The sequence below is a fragment of the Silurus aristotelis genome (genome assembly GCF_946808225.1).
Source record: "Silurus aristotelis genome assembly, chromosome: 6".
NCBI lineage: Eukaryota > Metazoa > Chordata > Actinopteri > Siluriformes > Siluridae > Silurus > Silurus aristotelis.
The window spans coordinates 10,987,181-11,006,513 of NC_139579.1; the positions used below are offsets into that span (position 1 = coordinate 10,987,181).

Genomic DNA, 19,333 nt, shown 5'->3' on the forward strand with positions numbered 1-19,333 from the left:
AACCCTCCCCATTTATCCGGGCTTGTGCAACCCTAATGGCTGGGGTCAGTTCCCTGACCGGGGATCGAACCCGGGCCGCAGCGGTGAGCGCGCCACATCCTAACCACTAGACCACCAGGGAACCTTTCATGTGTCATTCTATGTTTCGGAAATACATTAAACCTTTCTATTACCTAGTGTTTACTGTGTGCATTTGTTTACTTTATATTCAATGGCTTTTCCACTAATTAATCACCATTAGCATTCATTTATCCATTACTATAATAATTGATACTACAAATGAAGGTAGGAGAGCACATGTGATCCATCTCCTGATTTTTGGAATGCTAGTTGCACCACCCACTGACTTTATACTACAGTGACTGATGACTTGCAGTTTTGAAATCAATGCATTCTAGAGCAGAAAAGTGGACGATGTGTTTTTTATCTATAGTTCCTCACAGAAAATGTCTCTTTCGCTCTCTTTAACCCCCACACACACTCACCCGTATACCAAACACGTCTCCTGTTATTCGGCAACAAACAACACAAAGTGGGAGTAAATTATCGCTTTAATTCATAACATTATTTTCATGGCAAGCATGTTGTTTATTCCATCATTTTCTTCTTCACATTTACCACAGTGATTCCACATATAGAGAAATAGCGAAGGAATTCAAGCATGGTGGACCAAGTGTGCAATAATACCAAAGGCGGAAGGAAAGGAGGACAGCGACAATGAAACATCAAGAAAGTAAAGGATTAGGGGAACAGCAGAGCAAGAGAGAGAAGGAGTAAAGTGTCAAGATAGTGAAAGGTTAAGAAACTTCCACACAAATGTGAGCCTGTGTACGTTTATGTGTGTGTGTGTGTGTGTGTGTGTGTGTGTGTGTGTGTGTGTGTGTGTGTGTGTGTGTGTGTGTGTGTATGTGTGTGTGTGTGTGTGTGTGTGTGTGTGTGTGTGTGTGTGTATGTGTGTGTGTGTGTGTGTGTGTGTGTGTGTGTGTGTGTGTGTGTGTGTGTGTGTGTGTGTGTGTGTGAGTGAGTGTGTGTGTTTATCTGTGTAAGCTGATGGTCCATCTCTTTGACAGGGTCTGTTTTTTTTTCTCTCTTTCCTTTCTTGATTTGTTTCTCTACATGCACCAAGAGCCCTCCGTCTGTCAAGAATCTTTTTTCATTTTCATTTGCAGTTGATAAAGTCATTCATGTGCATCAAGTTCAATTTTATTTACTCTATAATTAACAAGACATAGTGTGTTCCCTTTTGCTCCATCGCTTTGCATTGTCTCTGGTCATTTTGTCAGTGTAGGTCTGTCCTACATCCTGGATGTTCTACTGTACTTAGCTGTCTGTCCTGTCAGACATGTCTTGTGTCTGCCATGCATATTAGTAGCTTATTATCGTGGTCAGTCCAATTGTAGTGCATGTTGTCCACATGGTCCAGTGCATGGGCTTTTGTCAAAAAAGATTAGTTATCGTCAGTAGGTGTTCAGTGCAAATATTCATTGGGTATCTGTTACAGTGCATGGTGTCTTTTCTGTCGGTTGTTTTGTCTGAATTGTATCTGTCTTAGTCAGTGCATACTGTCTAGTGGTGTTAGTTTTGTGGACTTTGTGGTCGCAGGACAGCTCACAGAACGCTGGGATTTCTGAAGTTGTGGCCAGCGAATCGGGCTTGATTACCCAACTCTTCCTCAATTCTATGAAGCAGAAAATACGAGACAGAGAGGACATTGTGAACATTTTAGAACGGCATACTATACTTGCTGTACATGTCAGGATTATTGGTGGGTTTTAGGTTTCTACCCTTTTTTTGTTTGCCTTCCATCCTCTGTTTACCCACCAGATGTCGCCATTGTATCCCTGTGTCCCTCATTTGTTACAGATTGTTACCACCTTTATCCGATCACCACCCAGTGTATTTAAGGCCATGTCACACGTATAATTTTTTTTCTTTGGCCTTCCGTCTACACTGTGACAGCAGTTTCAGTCAGGCAAAAAGGTTGTTTTTTTTAACACGCTCCTAAAAAGTAGATACATTTGAAAAAAAACGCTGTTTTTGCATTGCGGTGTGGACTTTAAAAACGGAGGCTTTGGAGGAAAAAATTAATTTTTTATCATTGCCATGACATTGCAAAGAGCGAGAAAGTAAATAAACGGCTGGCGGAATTAATGCAGGTCGATTCGTCTTACGATTTGCTCATGCTCAGTACAGGGCTGCTGCATATGAGCAACTTTTGGGAACGATTAAAAACAACGCTGTTTTCTAATTGAACCTGAATTAGTGTAGCCTCATTAAAAGTTCCCCGTTTGTCTGTTTCTTTGCTTGATCAGTCGACGTTATGGTGTCCATTACTTGCATTTGTTTTGCTGTCTCTCAAACCTTGTGTAGCCCTGTGTAAGTCCGTGTTCATAACTTTGATTTTTCTATTCCTAAAGATTTTTGAGTTGTGGACTGATTTTTGCTTTGCATTTTTTTAAACAAGACCTATTTAGAATATTTTTGCCCTTATTTCCGGAAGTACGCCTCAGAGTGGGACAAACCGCCAGAGCTCTTCCCTTTCATGCAGTCAACCCCGGTTCGAGCCATTACCCTTATAGTACAACTATAGACAGAGTATTAACACAGGTGTCTCTAATAATGTGCTCAGTGTACATATTGTTTTAAAAACCTGAGCAGTATTACTCTGCATACCGCTACCATGTCATTGTCACTGCTTTGCTGAGAAAAGCCGAACACCAAAAGAATATCTTGTCAGTGGTGGTTCATTTAAAGCAGTAGATCAGGTTTACACAATATGGGACAAAGATAGTAAGCATTATGATTGTTGGACTGCATTTTCCTCTGAGATAATGGTGGTTAACCATATTTAAATTTTTTGCCTAATGTGAAAGCAGGGCATGGCCTAGAGCCGGTTGTAAGTAGCACACCGGCAAATTTTCTCACCTCATCAACTGATTGTATTTGGCCAAACGCTCAGATCTACATGGAGCTCCAGTCTTGATCTGAGGAAAGAAAAACATTTTTAATGGTCTCAATACAAAACTAATATATAAGACAATTGCATTGTACATTTTTATAATTCTTTGTTTTATGTAGCTTTATAAAGTGCTTTTTTTTTTTTTTTAGTTTAATTTATATGTGCTGTACTGTATACAGAGTGAAGAAAAAGGCACAAATATAATTCTAAATAAATAAACCTTTTTTTTTTTTTTACTTTTGCCATCTGGTCAACGCTACTGAGTACCAAACACTGGGACAGAAAGGCACAAGAAAAGTTTCTTCCCCTGGGAAATCTACCCCATAAAATTTTAGATCCTCTTTCCATTGTGTAATAAAATAACTACAAATAAAGAATTAATGCAATTAAATGTTATATTTATTTTCTGTTCAATATTACAATTGAAAAAAACACAATACCGCTTTCTCATTTTTTTTTTTTTATCTGTTTGGTTTTTTTTGTATTTTCTTTTTTTTTTTTTTTGTTATCCTATAAAAAATATGCAACTTCCAGTTTTTGTCACCAAAACAAATTCCTTGTGAGTAAAAACATACTTGGTAATAAAACTCATTCTGATTAATAGTCATTAGCTATTGTTCCACTCTCACACACCTGTACTTTGAAAGATCAAAATCTTGACCGGATAAAACACCAACCTAATAAAAATGTGTTTTGTGTAACTGGAAGCTTAGATGATTGTGGAAACACCTGGACAGGCCTAATTGCAGATCATGATTTTAAACATACACCAGAGAATGTAAAACAGCAACTCAGCCACCTACCAGTGCTCTGAAATGACTACTGAGGGGTGAATTCACAATGGAAATGAATCAAATGGCATAAATCAGATTAAAACTGGTAAATCAAAGGAAGAGTTGATGGATTTCCAGTGTGTAAAAGAGTGTGTAAAACCACTAGCCATCCAGTAGTACAAATACCTGATGGTCTATAGGAAGTTTAGACTGGTCTAGACAGGCAATACTAATGCACTATACATGAAAGACATCGAAGGTATAATTAGCAGAGAATACTACAGTTGTTTCAATCAGTCTATTGTGGCCATTGTTGTTTACTAAAGTGTGATGGGAAAATCATATGTGGTTATTTATGTGACTATAACCCATATGTGGTTATTTGCCAAACAAATGGAAGCACACAATTATAAGCAAAGCAAAGTGACCAGGTGTGCCAAGATGTGTTCTGCACTGATCTCAACCCCACTGAACACCATTAGGATGAACTGGAACACTGACTGCACCCCAGACCTCCTCAAACATCAGTGTCTCATCTTGTAACAGAACGATCACAAATGTTCTCAACCGCAGTACAAAAACTAGCTGAAAACCTTCCCAGAGGAGTTATAACAAGAGAGGAGGAATAAATCTGGAAGGAGATGTTCAACAAACACATGGCTATATGGAATTTTTATTCAAAAAGCTTTAGAAAGGTCCAGCTGTAATATTTGGAAAGAAGACCATGGGTGCTGTCAGGGTTCCAGTTCACTCCACAGATGGTCCATGGATCACCTCACATGTTACTTTGTACAAAGGGGGATTTTCCAGCTGGAACAGGTTTGAGTCTCTTACTTATAATGAAGGGAAACTGTAAATCTACAGCCTACCAAGTCATTCCAACAATTGTGTGCTTCTAAATTTGTGGCTACATTATGGGAAAGAACCACATTAGGGATGTGCATCTCCATAATTGCGGCCAATGTAATTAGCATCTTTATGCACAGCTAATACATTGCAGATAAATATAAAGCAGCTACCATTGCGATGCGATTCACCCATATTCCAGGGCAGCACAATCTGATTTCGACTGAACGCGATTCAATGCAATACAATGCAATGGAAATATTATAATGCTCTGCAATTCAATATGGTACAAATAGTTCCCTTTTATTTCTTTAGTTTAGACAGACAGCCAATCGTCAGTGCCTTCTGACTGAAATATTAAATAAAACCAGACGTTCTTTTCCGGTTCTTTTTCCAGGAAGTTGCAGCTCTACCTCTGCCATGTTAATCTCTATTCTATGTGACACTAAGGACATGTAGTGTGATACTTAATTGTTGTGATATTCACGTAGCAGCAGTGGTGCTGAGAGAACATGCTTGAGAAATTGTTTAGCAACGAGAAATCAACTTACATTGAAAATATTAGTCACAAATGATTGGCCACTTTTTATGAATAAAATAATGGTGCATCTATGCATTTTTTTATCTATGCAAATATATTAAAAAACATTGCAGCTAAATACAAATGCCAACTTGTATCCGATGCACACTTTTTAAAAATCGATGCCTCCCATCGTTAACTGTTATGCACGTACGTTCCCTTGTCTCTGATAAATGCTGAGATGTTCTTACTTGGTTAAAAAGCTGCTAGACACTACTTGATTATATGTTAGATCTTGTTGGCTGTGTAATTGCTCCAAATACAGAAGTAAATTACTGTGGCATCACTGTAAATTACAGTTTGTCCTTTTTTGCAGACACAAGCAACATCCCTAGTGCAAGCTTTTCTCTTTTTTACTCTGAAATACATACAGTGGGGTCTAAAAGTCTAAAAAATACTTTTTAAAAAAGGGTTCCCTTTTGTATTTATTTTTCAATTGAATTTAATTCTTATTATTGCAAATGTTATTGACTGCAACTTGACTGAGTCTCTTTGGGGTTTTTTTTTGTTGTTGTTGTTGTTTTATGACAATGTGCACTCAAGCATACACGGACTCCACAAAATTATACATTGTACTTTAAATTCTGGTCAAGTCACTTGGACACATGTTGATGCCTCACAAGAAGACCTGAGACATAAAGAAAATCTGACCTTGTGTACACAGCAGTTTTTATAATATTAGTGTAGCAAGACTCGTTTGGTTCACATAAAAAGGCTATGATGACTCAATTAACCACTATTCGTTTGGTCTCAGAATATACAACGTATCAAACTTTGAGGTTGATAAACAGTAACCGACCCGATCAGGCTGCTCCGCTGTCATCCAAAAAGAGGAATCTGTGGCTACAGGGGGCAGAGACTCCCTCGAACTTTACATTGAGCAGTCTTCTTCTTCTTCTACTTCTTCTTTTGGCTTCTCCCATTAGGGGTCGCCACAGCGGATCATCCGTCTCCATAAACTTTTACTTTAATTTCACTTCATTTCAAAGCTTAATATCTTAACTACATTTTGTAAAATCAGTCTTTTTTATTTATTAGTGGCTAAAAACTTAACTGCCCATACACCCTGCAATCCACCAATCAGGGTCGATCGTGAGCTCTGTTTTCAACTTTTTTTATTGCCGCTTGGTATATCTACTGATCACCAACATACAGTTCGGCATCAGTTCAACATCAAGCAGATCATTTTGAGAGGAATAAATGATGGAAGAAACTCCAGACTCGAACTCGCCACAAACACACATGACTTCATTTGCACAATTTTCTGCACAAAAGGTTTTGTTCTCATGATCATTTCAATAGAAATCAATCAGTGTTTGAGTCATTAATATCATTCTATTAATCAGCACACTTGCTGAGAGTCACATTCGAGTCTTTTCACATAAATTGAGTTGATAAAGTCTTGTGACCAAAATGATAACAGGAACATTATAGTTAAAATAAATCATAATACTTTGGATACTTAAGTACATCTAAAGGCAAATACTTTTGTGCTTTTACTCAAGTGAAAGTTTAAAGGGACACTTTTACTTTTCCTGGAGTCACATTCTGAAGAGGATCTGTACTTTAACTCAAGTACATGGTTTGTGTAACACATTCAGCAAAGTGTATGCAATGAATCTATTAAAATAGAATATAATGTTGAAGTAAAGGGAAATTTTGAAAAAATTGTAAGCTCAAATCCCAGCATCTCCAAGCTGTGCCACTGCTGGGCCCCTGAGCATGGCCCTTAACCCTCAACTGCTCAGTTGTATAAATTAGATACTGTTATTCGCATCAACTTCATTTATGTACCAAGGACTGTATAAACTGTACTAGTCAGCAGGCCTTTTGCGTACAGTGACACCAATCTATTTAATTACATTTTTGCTATGAGACTTCCCTCATAATAGAAGAGCTTGTGGTTGTTGTTGTTCACTGTTCTGTGTCAGGAGTGACATCATAACTACTGCCATCTGGCTCTCCCTTTTTAGCTACATTATCCTGCTAGGTGTGTCAGGACCTCAGCTTGCACTATGATTATCATTTACACCATATGTGACATACTGGGTGTTTCAAAATGAATTAACAATCTGGTGTGTCTTTATGTCAAGTTGGACCTCTGGCATGCTAATCCTAGGTATAACTTCTACTTTAGTGCTATCTTCCCTCTTCCACATGCAAAAGTTCACACTCATTATTGGTAAGTGTTGTAATTTTACTGACTTAAGAAGGAGATAAGCATCTTTGCAATCTACGACCAGTACTTTTTTAATTTTTTTATTTAACCACTCGTTGGTTGTAGCCTCTTGATTATTGTAGAGTTTTTAAATTATAGGTTTTCATGCCACCCTTATATATTGTTAATATCCTGGGCAATTATGTGCAATAATTTCAGTGCAATAATAATAATAATATTAAAATTAATAATTGTTGCATACATGTGCAATAACTAGGGAGCGTTCGTACCAAATCATTTTGTCTGTGTGTGGAACATGGTTAAAATCTGAGTTCCCTCACGAGAGTGTTAAGTGGCGGACCGCAGGTTTTATTAGTCTCCACCTCGCACTTTGAGCACAATGTCACTGTAGCTACTCGATCCATACCAGAAACACAATTTTGTTTTATGCATGCGCAAAATCGCTGCCACTTCTTTTCATTGCCAACATTTTTAGCAATATAAATTATTTTGCATTTGTTTATGTAATTTAATTATGTTTATCTTCTTCTTCTTCTTTCTTCTTTTTTTTCTTTCGGCTGCTCCCATTAGGGGTCGCCACAGCGGATCATCCGTCTCCATACCACCCTGTCCTCTACATCTGCCTCTTTTACACCAACTACCTGCATGTCTTCCCTCACCACATCCATGAACCTCCTCCTTGGTCTTCCTCTTTTCCTCCTTCCTGGTGGCTCCATCCTCAGCATTCTCCTACCGATATAATTCATGTCCCTCCTCTGCACATGTCCAAACCATCTCAATCTCGCCTCCCTCACCTTGTCACCAAAACGTCCAACATGCGCTGTCCCTCTAATAAACTCATTTCTAATCTTGTCCATCCTCGTCACTCCCAACGAAAACCTTAACATCTTCAGCTCTGCTACCTCCAGCTCCACCTCCTGCCTTTTACTCAATGCCACTGTCTCTAATCCATACAACATCGCAGGTCTCACCACAGTCCTATAAACTTTTCCTTTCATTCTTGCAGATACTCTTCTATCACAAATCACTCCTGTCACTCTTCTCCACCCACTCCACCCTGCCTGCACTCTTTTCTTCACTTCCCTAACACACTCTCCATTACTTTGCACTGTTGACCCCAGGTACCTGAACTCCTCCACCTTCTTCACCTCTTCTCCCTGTAACCGCACCCCTCCACTGCCCTCCCTCTCATTTACGCACATATACTCTGTCTTACTCCTACTGACTTTCATTCCCCTCCTCTCCAGCGCGTACCTCCACCTCTCCAGGCTCTTCTCAACCTGCTCACTACTCTCACCACAAATCACAATATCATCCGCAAACATCATAGTCCAGGGAGACTCCTGTCTGACCTCGTCCGTCAACCTGTCCATCACCACTGCAAACAAGAAAGTGCTCAGAGCCGATCCTTGATGCAGTCCAACCTTCACCTTGAACCAGTCTGTCGTTCCTACTGCACACTTCACTGCTGTCACACTGTCCTCATACATGTCCTGCACCACCCTCACATACTTCTCTGACACACCTGACTTCCTCATACAATACCACAACTCCTCTCTTGGCACCCTGTCGTATGCTTTCTCTAAATCCACAAATACACAATGCAGCTCCTTCTGTCCTTCTCTATACTTCTCCATCAACGTTCTCAAAGCAAATAAGGCATCTGTGGTGCTCTTCCTCGGCATGAAACCATACTGTTGCTCACAGATGGTCACCTCTTCTCTCAGCCTGGCTTTCACTACTCTTTCCCATAACTTCATGGTGTGGCTGATCAACTTTATTCCCCTGTAGTTACTGCAGGTCTGCACATCTCCCTTATGCTTAAAGATCGGTACCAGCACACTCCCTTTCCATTCCTCAGGCATCCTCTCACCTTCCAAAATCTTGTTAAACAATCTGGTTAAAAACTCCACTGCCATCTCTCCTAAACATCTCCAAGCTTCTACCGGTATGTCATCTGGTCCAACCGACTTTCCACTCTTCATCCTCTTAAATGCTGCTCTCACTTCCTCCTAACTAATCCTATCCACTTCCTGCTTTACTAACTCCACATCATCCAACCTTCTCTCTCTCTCATTTTCCTTGTTCATCAGCTGCTCAAAATACTCCCTCCATCTTCTCAACACACTCTCCTCACTAGTCAACACATTTCCATCTCCATCCTTTATTGCTCTAACTTGCAACACATCCTTCACAGCTCGGTCCCTCTGCCTGGCCAATTGGTACAAATCCTTTTCTCCTTCCTTAGTGTTCAACCTCTCATACAGCTCTTCGTATGCCTTTTCCTTGGCTTTCGCCACATCCCTCTTTACCTGCTGCCGCATCTCCTTGAACTCCTGCCTACTTTTCTCATCACCCTGTCGATCCCACTTCTGTTTTGTTAACCTCTTTCCCCTAATGCTCCCCTGCACTTCCTCATTCCACTACCACGTCTCCTTGTCTTCCTTTCTATTTCCAGATGTCACACCAAGTACTTTTCTAGCTGCCTCCCTCATCACTCCTGCGGTAGTTTCCCAATCATTCAGCACCTCTTCACCACCACCGAGCCTCTGTCTGACCTCTTCCCTGAACCTCACACTACACTCTTCCTCCTTCAGTTTCCACCATCTTATTCTTCTTTCAGTCCTTACTCTCCTCCTCTTCTTCTTCGCCTCCAAAACCATCCTACAGACCACCATCCAATGCTGTCTAGCTACACTGTCCCCTGCCAGCACCTTACAGTCTCCGATCTCCTTCAGGTTGCATCTCCTACATAGAACATAGTCCACCTGTGTGCACCTTCCTCCACTCTTATACGTCACCCTATGATCCTCCTTCTTCTTAAAATACGTGTTCACCACTGCCATTTCCATCCTTTTAGCAAAATCTACCACCATCTGCCCTTCCACATTTCTCTCCTTAAGGCCATACCTACCCATAACCTTCTCATCACCTCTGTTCCCCTCACCTACATGTCCATTAAAGTCTGCCCCAATCACCAATCGTTCATTTCTAGGGACACCATCTACCACTTCATCTAATTCACTCCAGAATCTTTCCTTCTCCTCCATCTCACAGCCGACTTGTGGAGCATAGGCACTGATGACATTTATCATCATCCCTTCAACTTCCACCTTCACGATCATCACCCTATCAGAAACTCTCTTCACCTCCACTACACTCTTACTGTACTCTTCCTTCAGAATCACCCCTACACCATTTCTCTTTCCATCCACACCATGATAGAACAGTTAAAACCCACCTCCAATGTTTCTGGCCTTACTTCCTTTCCACTTGGTCTCCTGAACACACAACACATCTACCTTTCTCCTCTCCATCATATCAGCTATCTCTCTCCCTTTACCAGTCATAGTGCCAACATTTAAAGTACCAACCCGAACCTCCACTCTCCTACACTGCTCCTTTTCCTGTCGCCTCTGTAGGAGTCTTCCTCCTCTCCTCCTCCTCCTTCGGCCAACAGTAGCCCAATTTCCACCGGTACCCTGTTGGCTAACGATACCTGTGGCGGTCGTTGTTAACCCGGGCCTCGACCGATCCGGTATGAAATTCTTATTCGTGACCCGCATATTTGATTTGGCACATGTTTTACGCTGGATGCCCTTCCTAACGCAACCCTCCCCATTTATCCGGGCTTGGGACCGGCACTAAGAGTGCACTGGCTTGTGCCTCCCTAATGGCTGGGTTATTTAATGATGTTTATATAATAATTAATTAATGTAATTTTATTTACAATTAAAATAAAAAAAAATTGTCTATATCATAAATTCGATTTATTTTATTCAGTTTTTATATATTTTTTTATTTAAACCAAGCAGGCATTTTATTTCAAATTGTTTTAAAAATGTAAACAGTTGATGTTCACAAATGTTATGTTTGTTTTGCATTTTTTCCTCCTAACTGTACCAAAATTGAACCGAACCCTGAATGTTATGTGCCATTACACCCCTAGCAAACATTTTTCTTTTCTATTATTGTAGTCTGAATTTCTGCCATCTGTTTTGCTGCTACAAATTTCATTTTGCTTAATATAAACAGTAACTTAACTTGTTTAACATGTACATTTAAATGTTTTTTTTTTTTACATTTGACTTAAATCTTCATTTAAATTTTACTGTGAGTGACTGCAACCCAACAATTTGACTATGGAATCAATAAATATAATATAATATTCTAATTCTGATGCTGATTTATTACATTCTTGTTTGTCCAGGACTTCTTGTTTGAACCAGACTCTTGTATTAATCTCATTTATCATCCGAGCATCAAAATGACATTCACAAATACAATTCTCTAGAAAAATTACTACCTGTCCAGTGCAGAGCCCAACTACCAGATCCGCAATGAATGTGTCCTCTGTCTCACCAGAGCGATGGCTGACCATCACACCCCAGCCATTAGCCTGGGCCAGCTTACATCTAGGAAAGAAAGTGTTATATATTTATGAACTATCAAATGGATAATGGATGTAAGATAAATCTGAAATTGAATGAATAAATCACTTGATTCATAAATCCAGTAGGGTTGGAATTAGTCAGTTGTACCATTTTTGACGAAGACACTGAAAATATATATATAATTATTGGAAGGTTGTGATTTCCAATTCAAGCACCATGAAAGTGCCACCGGCTGACCTTTGGGCAGGCACTTACCCCCAACATCTTAAAACACAGAAAGCTGACTCAAGACCGAACCACAACGAAAAAGTATTCCAAAGATTCAAAAGTCTTCACACTAAAGAAAACTGGCTGGCGTATGTCATAAAGCCATGTTACAGGCAGATGTGACTTACGCGAGGATGGCCTCTGTGACTGTGCCGATTTGGTTGACCTTCAGTAGCAGGCAGTTGCAAGCACGTTCCTCTGCAGCTTTCTCTATCCTTTTTGGGTTTGTCACTGTTAGGTCATCACCCACTATCTGGATCCCCACAGAAGCAGTCATCCGAGTCCATGCTGGCCAGTCGTCTTGATCAAAGGGGTCCTCGATAGATACAACTACAAATGGAAATCAGCATTAATATTAATGGAATATTACAATATTAAGTTAAAGAGATGTTAAAGTGATCAATTGGGAGGTGGTAGCTTTGTATTTAAGGCATTGGACTTTGGATCCGAAGGTCATGAGTTCAAACCCCAGCCGATCTGGCACTCCTGGGCCCCTTAGCAAGGCCCTTAACAAAATAGCTGCTCAGTTGTATGAATGAATTAAATGTAAGTAGCTCTGGATAAGTGTGTCTGCCAAATGCCATAAATGTAAATTGGAGTACTCGAACTGGAACAAACTATAGAATGGATCTTAAAAGTGATAATATATAAATCATTTATTAATTATTAAGTACCTGGAAAGTCATTAACAAAACTCTGGTAGATCTCTAGAAGCTTCTCGCTGGAGATGTTCCGTTCAGGATCTGAAGGCGATTTAAAATCGAGATCATACTTCCCATCACGGTAGAACTCGGAAGCAGCTACGTCCATACCAATCACAACCTTGTCTGTGAATCCTGCCTTGTCTATGGCAGTCTTGATCAGTTCGAGAGCTGAGAAGAACAAAATGAAAAAGAGAGATTTCAGCTGAAACTGTGAGGTTTTTAATTCGTTGTTAAAAGAACATAGACAGCATAAAAATAGCACACCTTCACTGTTTTCTAGGATATTTGGGGCAAAACCTCCTTCATCACCCACATTAGTGGCGTCCTGTCCGTACTTCTCTTTGATCACGCCCCTCAGAGTCTGATAGAGCTCAGCACCGACACGCAGAGCATCGCGGAATGACTCTGCACCGACAGGAAGAACCATGAATTCCTGCATGGCCAGCTTATTTCCAGCATGGGATCCACCATTGATCACATTAAAGGCCTGCAAACAAACAAGATTTACTGAGGCACACACACAAAAATGAGCTAAAAACTAGTAGAGGTGAAGAAAAGGGATTAGGACACAAGTGTAATAATGTGCTATGTGTACTTTTTTAACTGATATTAGACTAGTTCTTTAAACCCATTAGGCTTTAGTGTACAGTATAGATAAATGCATTAAATGAAGTTAAGTAAATTATGACTATAATTATGAGGTCAATTTCTTACAGGAACTGGCAACACGAGCTCAGTGTTTCCAGCCAGGTCGGCAATATGGCGATACAGGGGAATGTCTTTCTCTGCTGCTCCAGCCTTGCAAATCGCCAAGGACACCCCCAGAATGGCATTGGCACCAAATTGAGCTGTGGGGACACAAAACTGTTGCTCTTATCCTTCCCATTACAAATATAATAAATGCAACTAACAAAATAAAAACATCTAAAGTTAAGTGACTTATTATATCATGCACTTAATATGAAGTTGAGTGTTGAAGTAAGATACTTAAAATGGTCATATCCAAACAAACATTACCACCAAAATTTGGCTTATTTTCCAATAGCAGAACATCCCAAAGTACACTGGATATATTTGGACTGTAATTAATATCAGCAGTCTGCTATAAATGCTTAGGACTGCAGTTTGCATGAACAGTTATGTATTTAAGGGCCCATCACTGAATAGCAGTGGTGGAGGAAGTATATTGGTGCATGTACTTGAGTTAAAGACTACATAAGACTGTAGAAAGATCATTAGTCATAATCGTACATTCCTGTGCTCATGTTAGTTCTCACTCTCCAGTGTTCTGTATTGTTTAAAGACTATAATAACTCTTTTGATGTAACCCAAATGAGGATGGATTCCCCTTTTGAGTCTGGGTTCTCTCAAGGTTTCTTCCTCATAACATCTAAGGGAGTTTTTCCTTGCCACAGTCCCCATAGCTGCTTATCAGGTATAACACGAATCAATTAATAGAATGGAATTAATGAGTCAAACACTGATTGATATCGATTCAATTATCATGAGCCCAAAATGTTCTTTTCAACTACTTCAAAAAAATCGCACAAATAAGGCCACTGGTGTAAGTTCGAGTCAGGAGTTTCTTCCATTATTTATTCCTTTCTAAATGTTCTGCCTGCTGTTGAACTGATGCTGCACCGTATGTTGGTGATAAGTAGATACCACCAAAGCTGCAATCAAAACAAGATCAAAACCCTGATTGATGGCTTGCTGTGTGTTTGACCAGTTTTTATCCACTCATAAATAAAACGCAATTCTCAATATGTAGTTAAAAGTAAGATATTTGATGGAAAATTCTTTAGTAAGGTACAGATACGCAAAAAAAGCATCTTAAATAGAGCAGGAAATTACATTTACTTCTTTACCGTCCACCAGTGCTGAACACAAAACCTCAACAATGATGGAAGTGTATTGAATGGACATTTCTGTGCCACCCAAATGAGGACAGGTTAAATTTTGAGTCTGGTTTCTCTCAAGGTTCCTTCCTCATACCATCTCAGGGAGTTTTTCATCCGTCAGGTAAAAACTTTAAAATTAAAAATTTGATCCGCTTAATTGACTAAAAATGTCTAGTGTTTGTAAACTGTGGAATTCAAGCTTTTTATTGCAACTAACAAAAAAAAAGAATGTTCCATCCAATATAAGATTCTATCCAATGGTGTAATTAGACCTCACAGAAAACATAAATTCCTGTTACTCTACAAATACAAGTTTTGTATTATTTGTATGTTGTTTATGAGGTGGTCACTGGTCTTGGCTCACATTTATTCTCCGTGCCATCCATCTCAATCATCATGTTATCCAGTTTCTCCTGTTCCACCACGCTGATACCCTGCAGATCACACCATAATCCAGATTAAATTCAAAACCTTATCAAATATAATAAAAACACTGCCTAGTGTCATTTTGAAAATACAATAAAAAAAAATGAACAAATATCATCTTACATCTAAATAAGTAAAATATAATTATAATTTCAGGTATGTGTGGAAATATTCCCATAAGCATATTTAAAGTATATGTGTCTTAAATAAATTAAATAATTGCAACATCGTTTGTTATTGTCTGTATTTCAGTAGTGATGGGTTTGTGACTGTTTTTGCCAATTCAACAGGTAGAAGTTTCTAGCAGCAGCTCACCTGAATAAATTAAATTCTGGACAAAAATAGAATAAAATATAAGTCAGTGATTCACACTGACTTCACACTGAACAACTCTCGCAGCGAACAGTTAATGCTGCTCGCAGGCTGTCGCTTTAACCAATCAAATTGCGAATTTTTGACACTAAGGCCCTCTAGAAGGCATCCAATTTCGTCTGCATTTTCACGTCCTTTGACTGGATGGTCAGAGAGCGCAATAGTCAGAACTCGCAAACTGCATCTGTAGCAAACTGTGCAAGCTCAAATATATTCATGTGGATTTTATAGCTGTTTTTTTTTTTTTATATATACCACAATGGCTGATAGAAGAGAAGAAACTGATTTGGTCGCAGATACACTTACAAGGATATTTACAAGACAAGATTTACAAGATTCTTTTTAAACAAACCTGGACATTATGAGAAAAAGTCAGCCAAAACAAGCAAATCAGTTGGTAACGTTTTTCATTTACCATTTACACTTTTGCGTTTTCTTTTACTGTTGAATTTGCACAATAACACATAATCAATATATTAATATCTAATTATCAGGAAAATCGTGATGCATAGAAAAAGTGTATAAAGATGATGTATGCAGGCAGTGCAGCTGTGGCTGCAGTGAAAGGAGACGTCTGTTCACACTCACTGCATGAGATACCTGTCTGTGATGCAGCGCTCTTTTATACTGCGTTTTGGGTTTTTTTTTTTTTTTTTTTATAGCAATGGAGTCATAATGATGGTATTAAGAGGTGGATTGGTTCAGGCAGAAAATTTACGACCCGCCAATGATTTAACTGCATATAATATTGTGCATTCAAATGTTAAGATTTTATTAAAAATATTCAGATATATTATTATACTGTTCTGGTCATATATTATATTATTTACGTTTATGATGTCATCAAAATAATAATTATTTTTAATGTGTTAAAATCATGACTGTTATCTTCTTACAGATTCAATGATGGCAGGTCCAAGAGTGTCGTTGATATGGCCAATAGCTTTGAGTACACCTAAAGAAATATCAAGAACGAAACTTAGACATAAAAAATACATTAAATTAAATGCACTGTCTAATATTTTGGGCAATTAATTTTTTTAACTCACCTTTGCCTTTGAAGCGATTCTTATCTCCATCTCTGAGTTCTAGAGCTTCATAAATGCCAGTTGATGCTCCACTGGGAACAGCAGCCCTGAACAATCCTTAATTGAGGAAGAGGAAAAGAGCAAAAGTGACCAAATGGATGGCCAGTTATTAAGCCACACACCAATATTTTTGGAAAAATGCTCTAAATTTTTTTATTTAATACTGTAAGTAAAATAAATCACCTTTTTCAGTTCTTAGGTCCACCTCAACTGTGGGGTTGCCCCGGGAGTCTAGGATCTCCCTGGCGATGATGCTTACAATGGACATCCTACAGACAAAAAGATTAGACAGGCAAAGTAACAGACAGGCAGAGAGAGTTTTTTTTTATCTATCCAATATATATGTATATGCGTTAATCCAATAAAAAGTTAGTAAAACTGTTAGCAATTGCTTTTTTATTTTTTTATTTAAGAAATCTGACAATAGGTTTTGCAAATCTGTTCGTGAATACCAGCCAATGGTTCGGCCAGTGGGGGACTAGCCAGCTTTAAAGAGATAACAATCTCCATGATCCAGAGAATGATTTGGCCAATGCAACATTTTAATTCTTCTGTCAGGAATAACAGTTCAGGCCAAAAAAAGTGCCAAATCCAAGAGACCAACCATCTAATAATATCTTTAAGAGATGCCCAAAATGAAGGGCTTTCTGAAGAAAAGTCGCTGAGCATTGGTGCTGCATAGAGCTAGCCTGGATCCCTTTAAAAAAGAAAATTCAAGACCATTTACCAGAGAATCACTGGACTTGAGTGCTCCTTTCACCCCGTGCCAATACTAGCCAAATTATTGAGTAGTGCATCGTGTAGAGGGCTTATTACCAAGTCTGGCATTTAACAACCCCACATTAGCGCCTTCATGGATGGCTTAGTTGTCACAACTAGATCAGTAGCAGGGGACAAATGTGCAAATGTGTATCTACAACCATCTTTTTTTGTATTTTAAATGGCAAGTAGCCCAGTTTTCGAGGGTTGGGCAAGATTTTTATACCCCAATACATATAACTAATGGAATTTTTTTATCTAATTGGGGCCAGAAAGCCAAACCATCTTTATCTGGTACTTGCACATTGCATCATGCTAAATTAGTTTGTTTAATATTGATTTAACTAAAATAAAGCATAAGACATTACAGGGTATACTCTGGGTATTTAAAAACCCTTGATGATTAGCATTATATATGGTTTAAAAGACTAACAAACGGTGCGGCTTTTAGTCATAGTCATTAAAATTAGGGTTATGATCCCAGTGTGAAATCACAAGTCTGTTACAAGTATGTTAATTATGATCCTCACACAGCGATGCAGAGCATATGATATGTCGCAGCCTGGTGATAGACTGCTGATAGAAGAGAAGGGATGGGAACTGCAGCACTGAGCCGTGAGCAGTGTGGGGATGGGTCTTGAGAGCTTTGGAAACCTGAGAGCCACTTAAAAAGAGGCAATGCGTTGACTGACATTCACTAATTTTCAGCTCACGACCGACTTCAAATATCCATCTGAGAAATCCATTTGATGAGGATGTATGATGCTTCGAGCAAATGCTGTAACCAAAGACCAAAATGGCTGACCTGAACGTCTTAGTGTAGGTACTGCATATATATCTATATATAAAAATATACAACAGAGACACTGCTTTAGATCAAACAGAGATGTGGATCGATTTCAAGGATCTGGGTGGCTGAACCCAATGACTTTCCCTTCTTCAGTGGAGCTTTGAATAGGGCATGGATAAATGCATGTGAGCTGTGTGTATACAGTGTGTGTTGTATTGACATTAAGACAGGACGGATTCTGCAGGCAGATTTTTAGGTCTTGGCGACTTCCAGTGGAGTCGTGCGTTACATAATAGAGATGATGCACGACATTTCTGTGCGTCTGTACTGCAGCACGACCCCAACGCTCGGGGCGTGGAGTGCGCAAAACCGTTATTACGCCTGAGGGTTTCTTCATACAGTACAGGAAGCAGGAGAGGTTGAGGTGGTGGACAGGAAATAATAGAGATCATGCGATCTTAGTCGAATAAGGATTTTTACAATCAGACTAAATATCCATTCTCTCTGATCCACAATAAGATATGCGCATATACTGACGTGACATGTAAAAAACACGGACGCACTGAATGTCCAGTTCACGCGCGCGCGCGCACACACACACACACACACACACACACACACACACACACACACAACACATATCCTTTTTCTTATATTGTCATATTCGCATGCACAAACCCTTGCAAAGAAATCAACGCAAAAAGCTCAAAGACCCCAACACACACACACACACACACATATGCGCAAACCCGACAATTCCGCTATGTCTCTAGGATGCACAGTGCAGCATCATCTAGACTCCACAATTACTTCCTCACTCAAGCACACCAGCAATGGAGCAAAGGATGACAGAATCCAGAAAAGAAAATGGAAAGAAAAGAAATGAATCTGCAGAGTGCTTACCTGTGCGTTTAAACCCTCACAAAGTCCAAGTCAAGGCAGAAAACCCTGAGCAAAGAGACAGGTGGAGGGGGAAATGGATAGAGAGAAAACGAGCCAATGGGTGAACGAGAGAAAGAGAGAGAGAGAGAGAGAGAGAGAGAGAGAGAGAGAGAGAGGAGGAAAAAAACACAGAAAGGGGAGAGAACGTGTGATACAATAGGGAGGGGATTTGAAAGGATGAGTCAGAGGAAGCTACTGAAAAACAGAGGAGTGGAGAAATAGAAAGAGATAGAACAAGGGATTCAGGAGGAGGAAGGGGAAAAGAAGGAGGCAAGATACTGCATGATAAACTGGGGTATGGTGATATAAATACATGGAGAGAGAGAGAGAGAGAGAGAGAGAGAGAGAGAGAG

The 19,333-nt window shown here is 39.4% G+C and overlaps 1 protein-coding gene across 2 annotated transcripts; it reads right to left on the bottom strand.

The window, feature by feature from the left end:
• Window positions 1-535: 535 nt before the first annotated feature.
• Window positions 536-19,299, bottom strand: LOC310727129 (gamma-enolase). Of its 2 annotated transcripts, none has more exons than XM_083543331.1 (12): window positions 18,942-19,299; window positions 16,673-16,758; window positions 16,451-16,546; window positions 16,298-16,356; window positions 14,968-15,037; window positions 13,417-13,550; window positions 12,967-13,189; window positions 12,673-12,870; window positions 12,127-12,328; window positions 11,644-11,752; window positions 2,926-2,984; window positions 536-1,678 (listed from the first exon to the last, which is right to left on the bottom strand). In XM_083543331.1, exons 2-12 carry the CDS (start codon window positions 16,755-16,757, stop codon window positions 1,609-1,611), a joined length of 1,305 nt encoding a protein of 434 aa, XP_083399457.1. In that variant the 5' UTR covers window position 16,758; window positions 18,942-19,299; the 3' UTR covers window positions 536-1,608. The 2 variants fall into 2 exon arrangements, with proteins under 2 accessions (XP_083399457.1, XP_083399456.1); XM_083543330.1 differs by lacking the exon at window positions 18,942-19,299 and adding an exon at window positions 17,094-17,173.
• Between the last annotated feature and the right edge of the window lie 34 nt (window positions 19,300-19,333).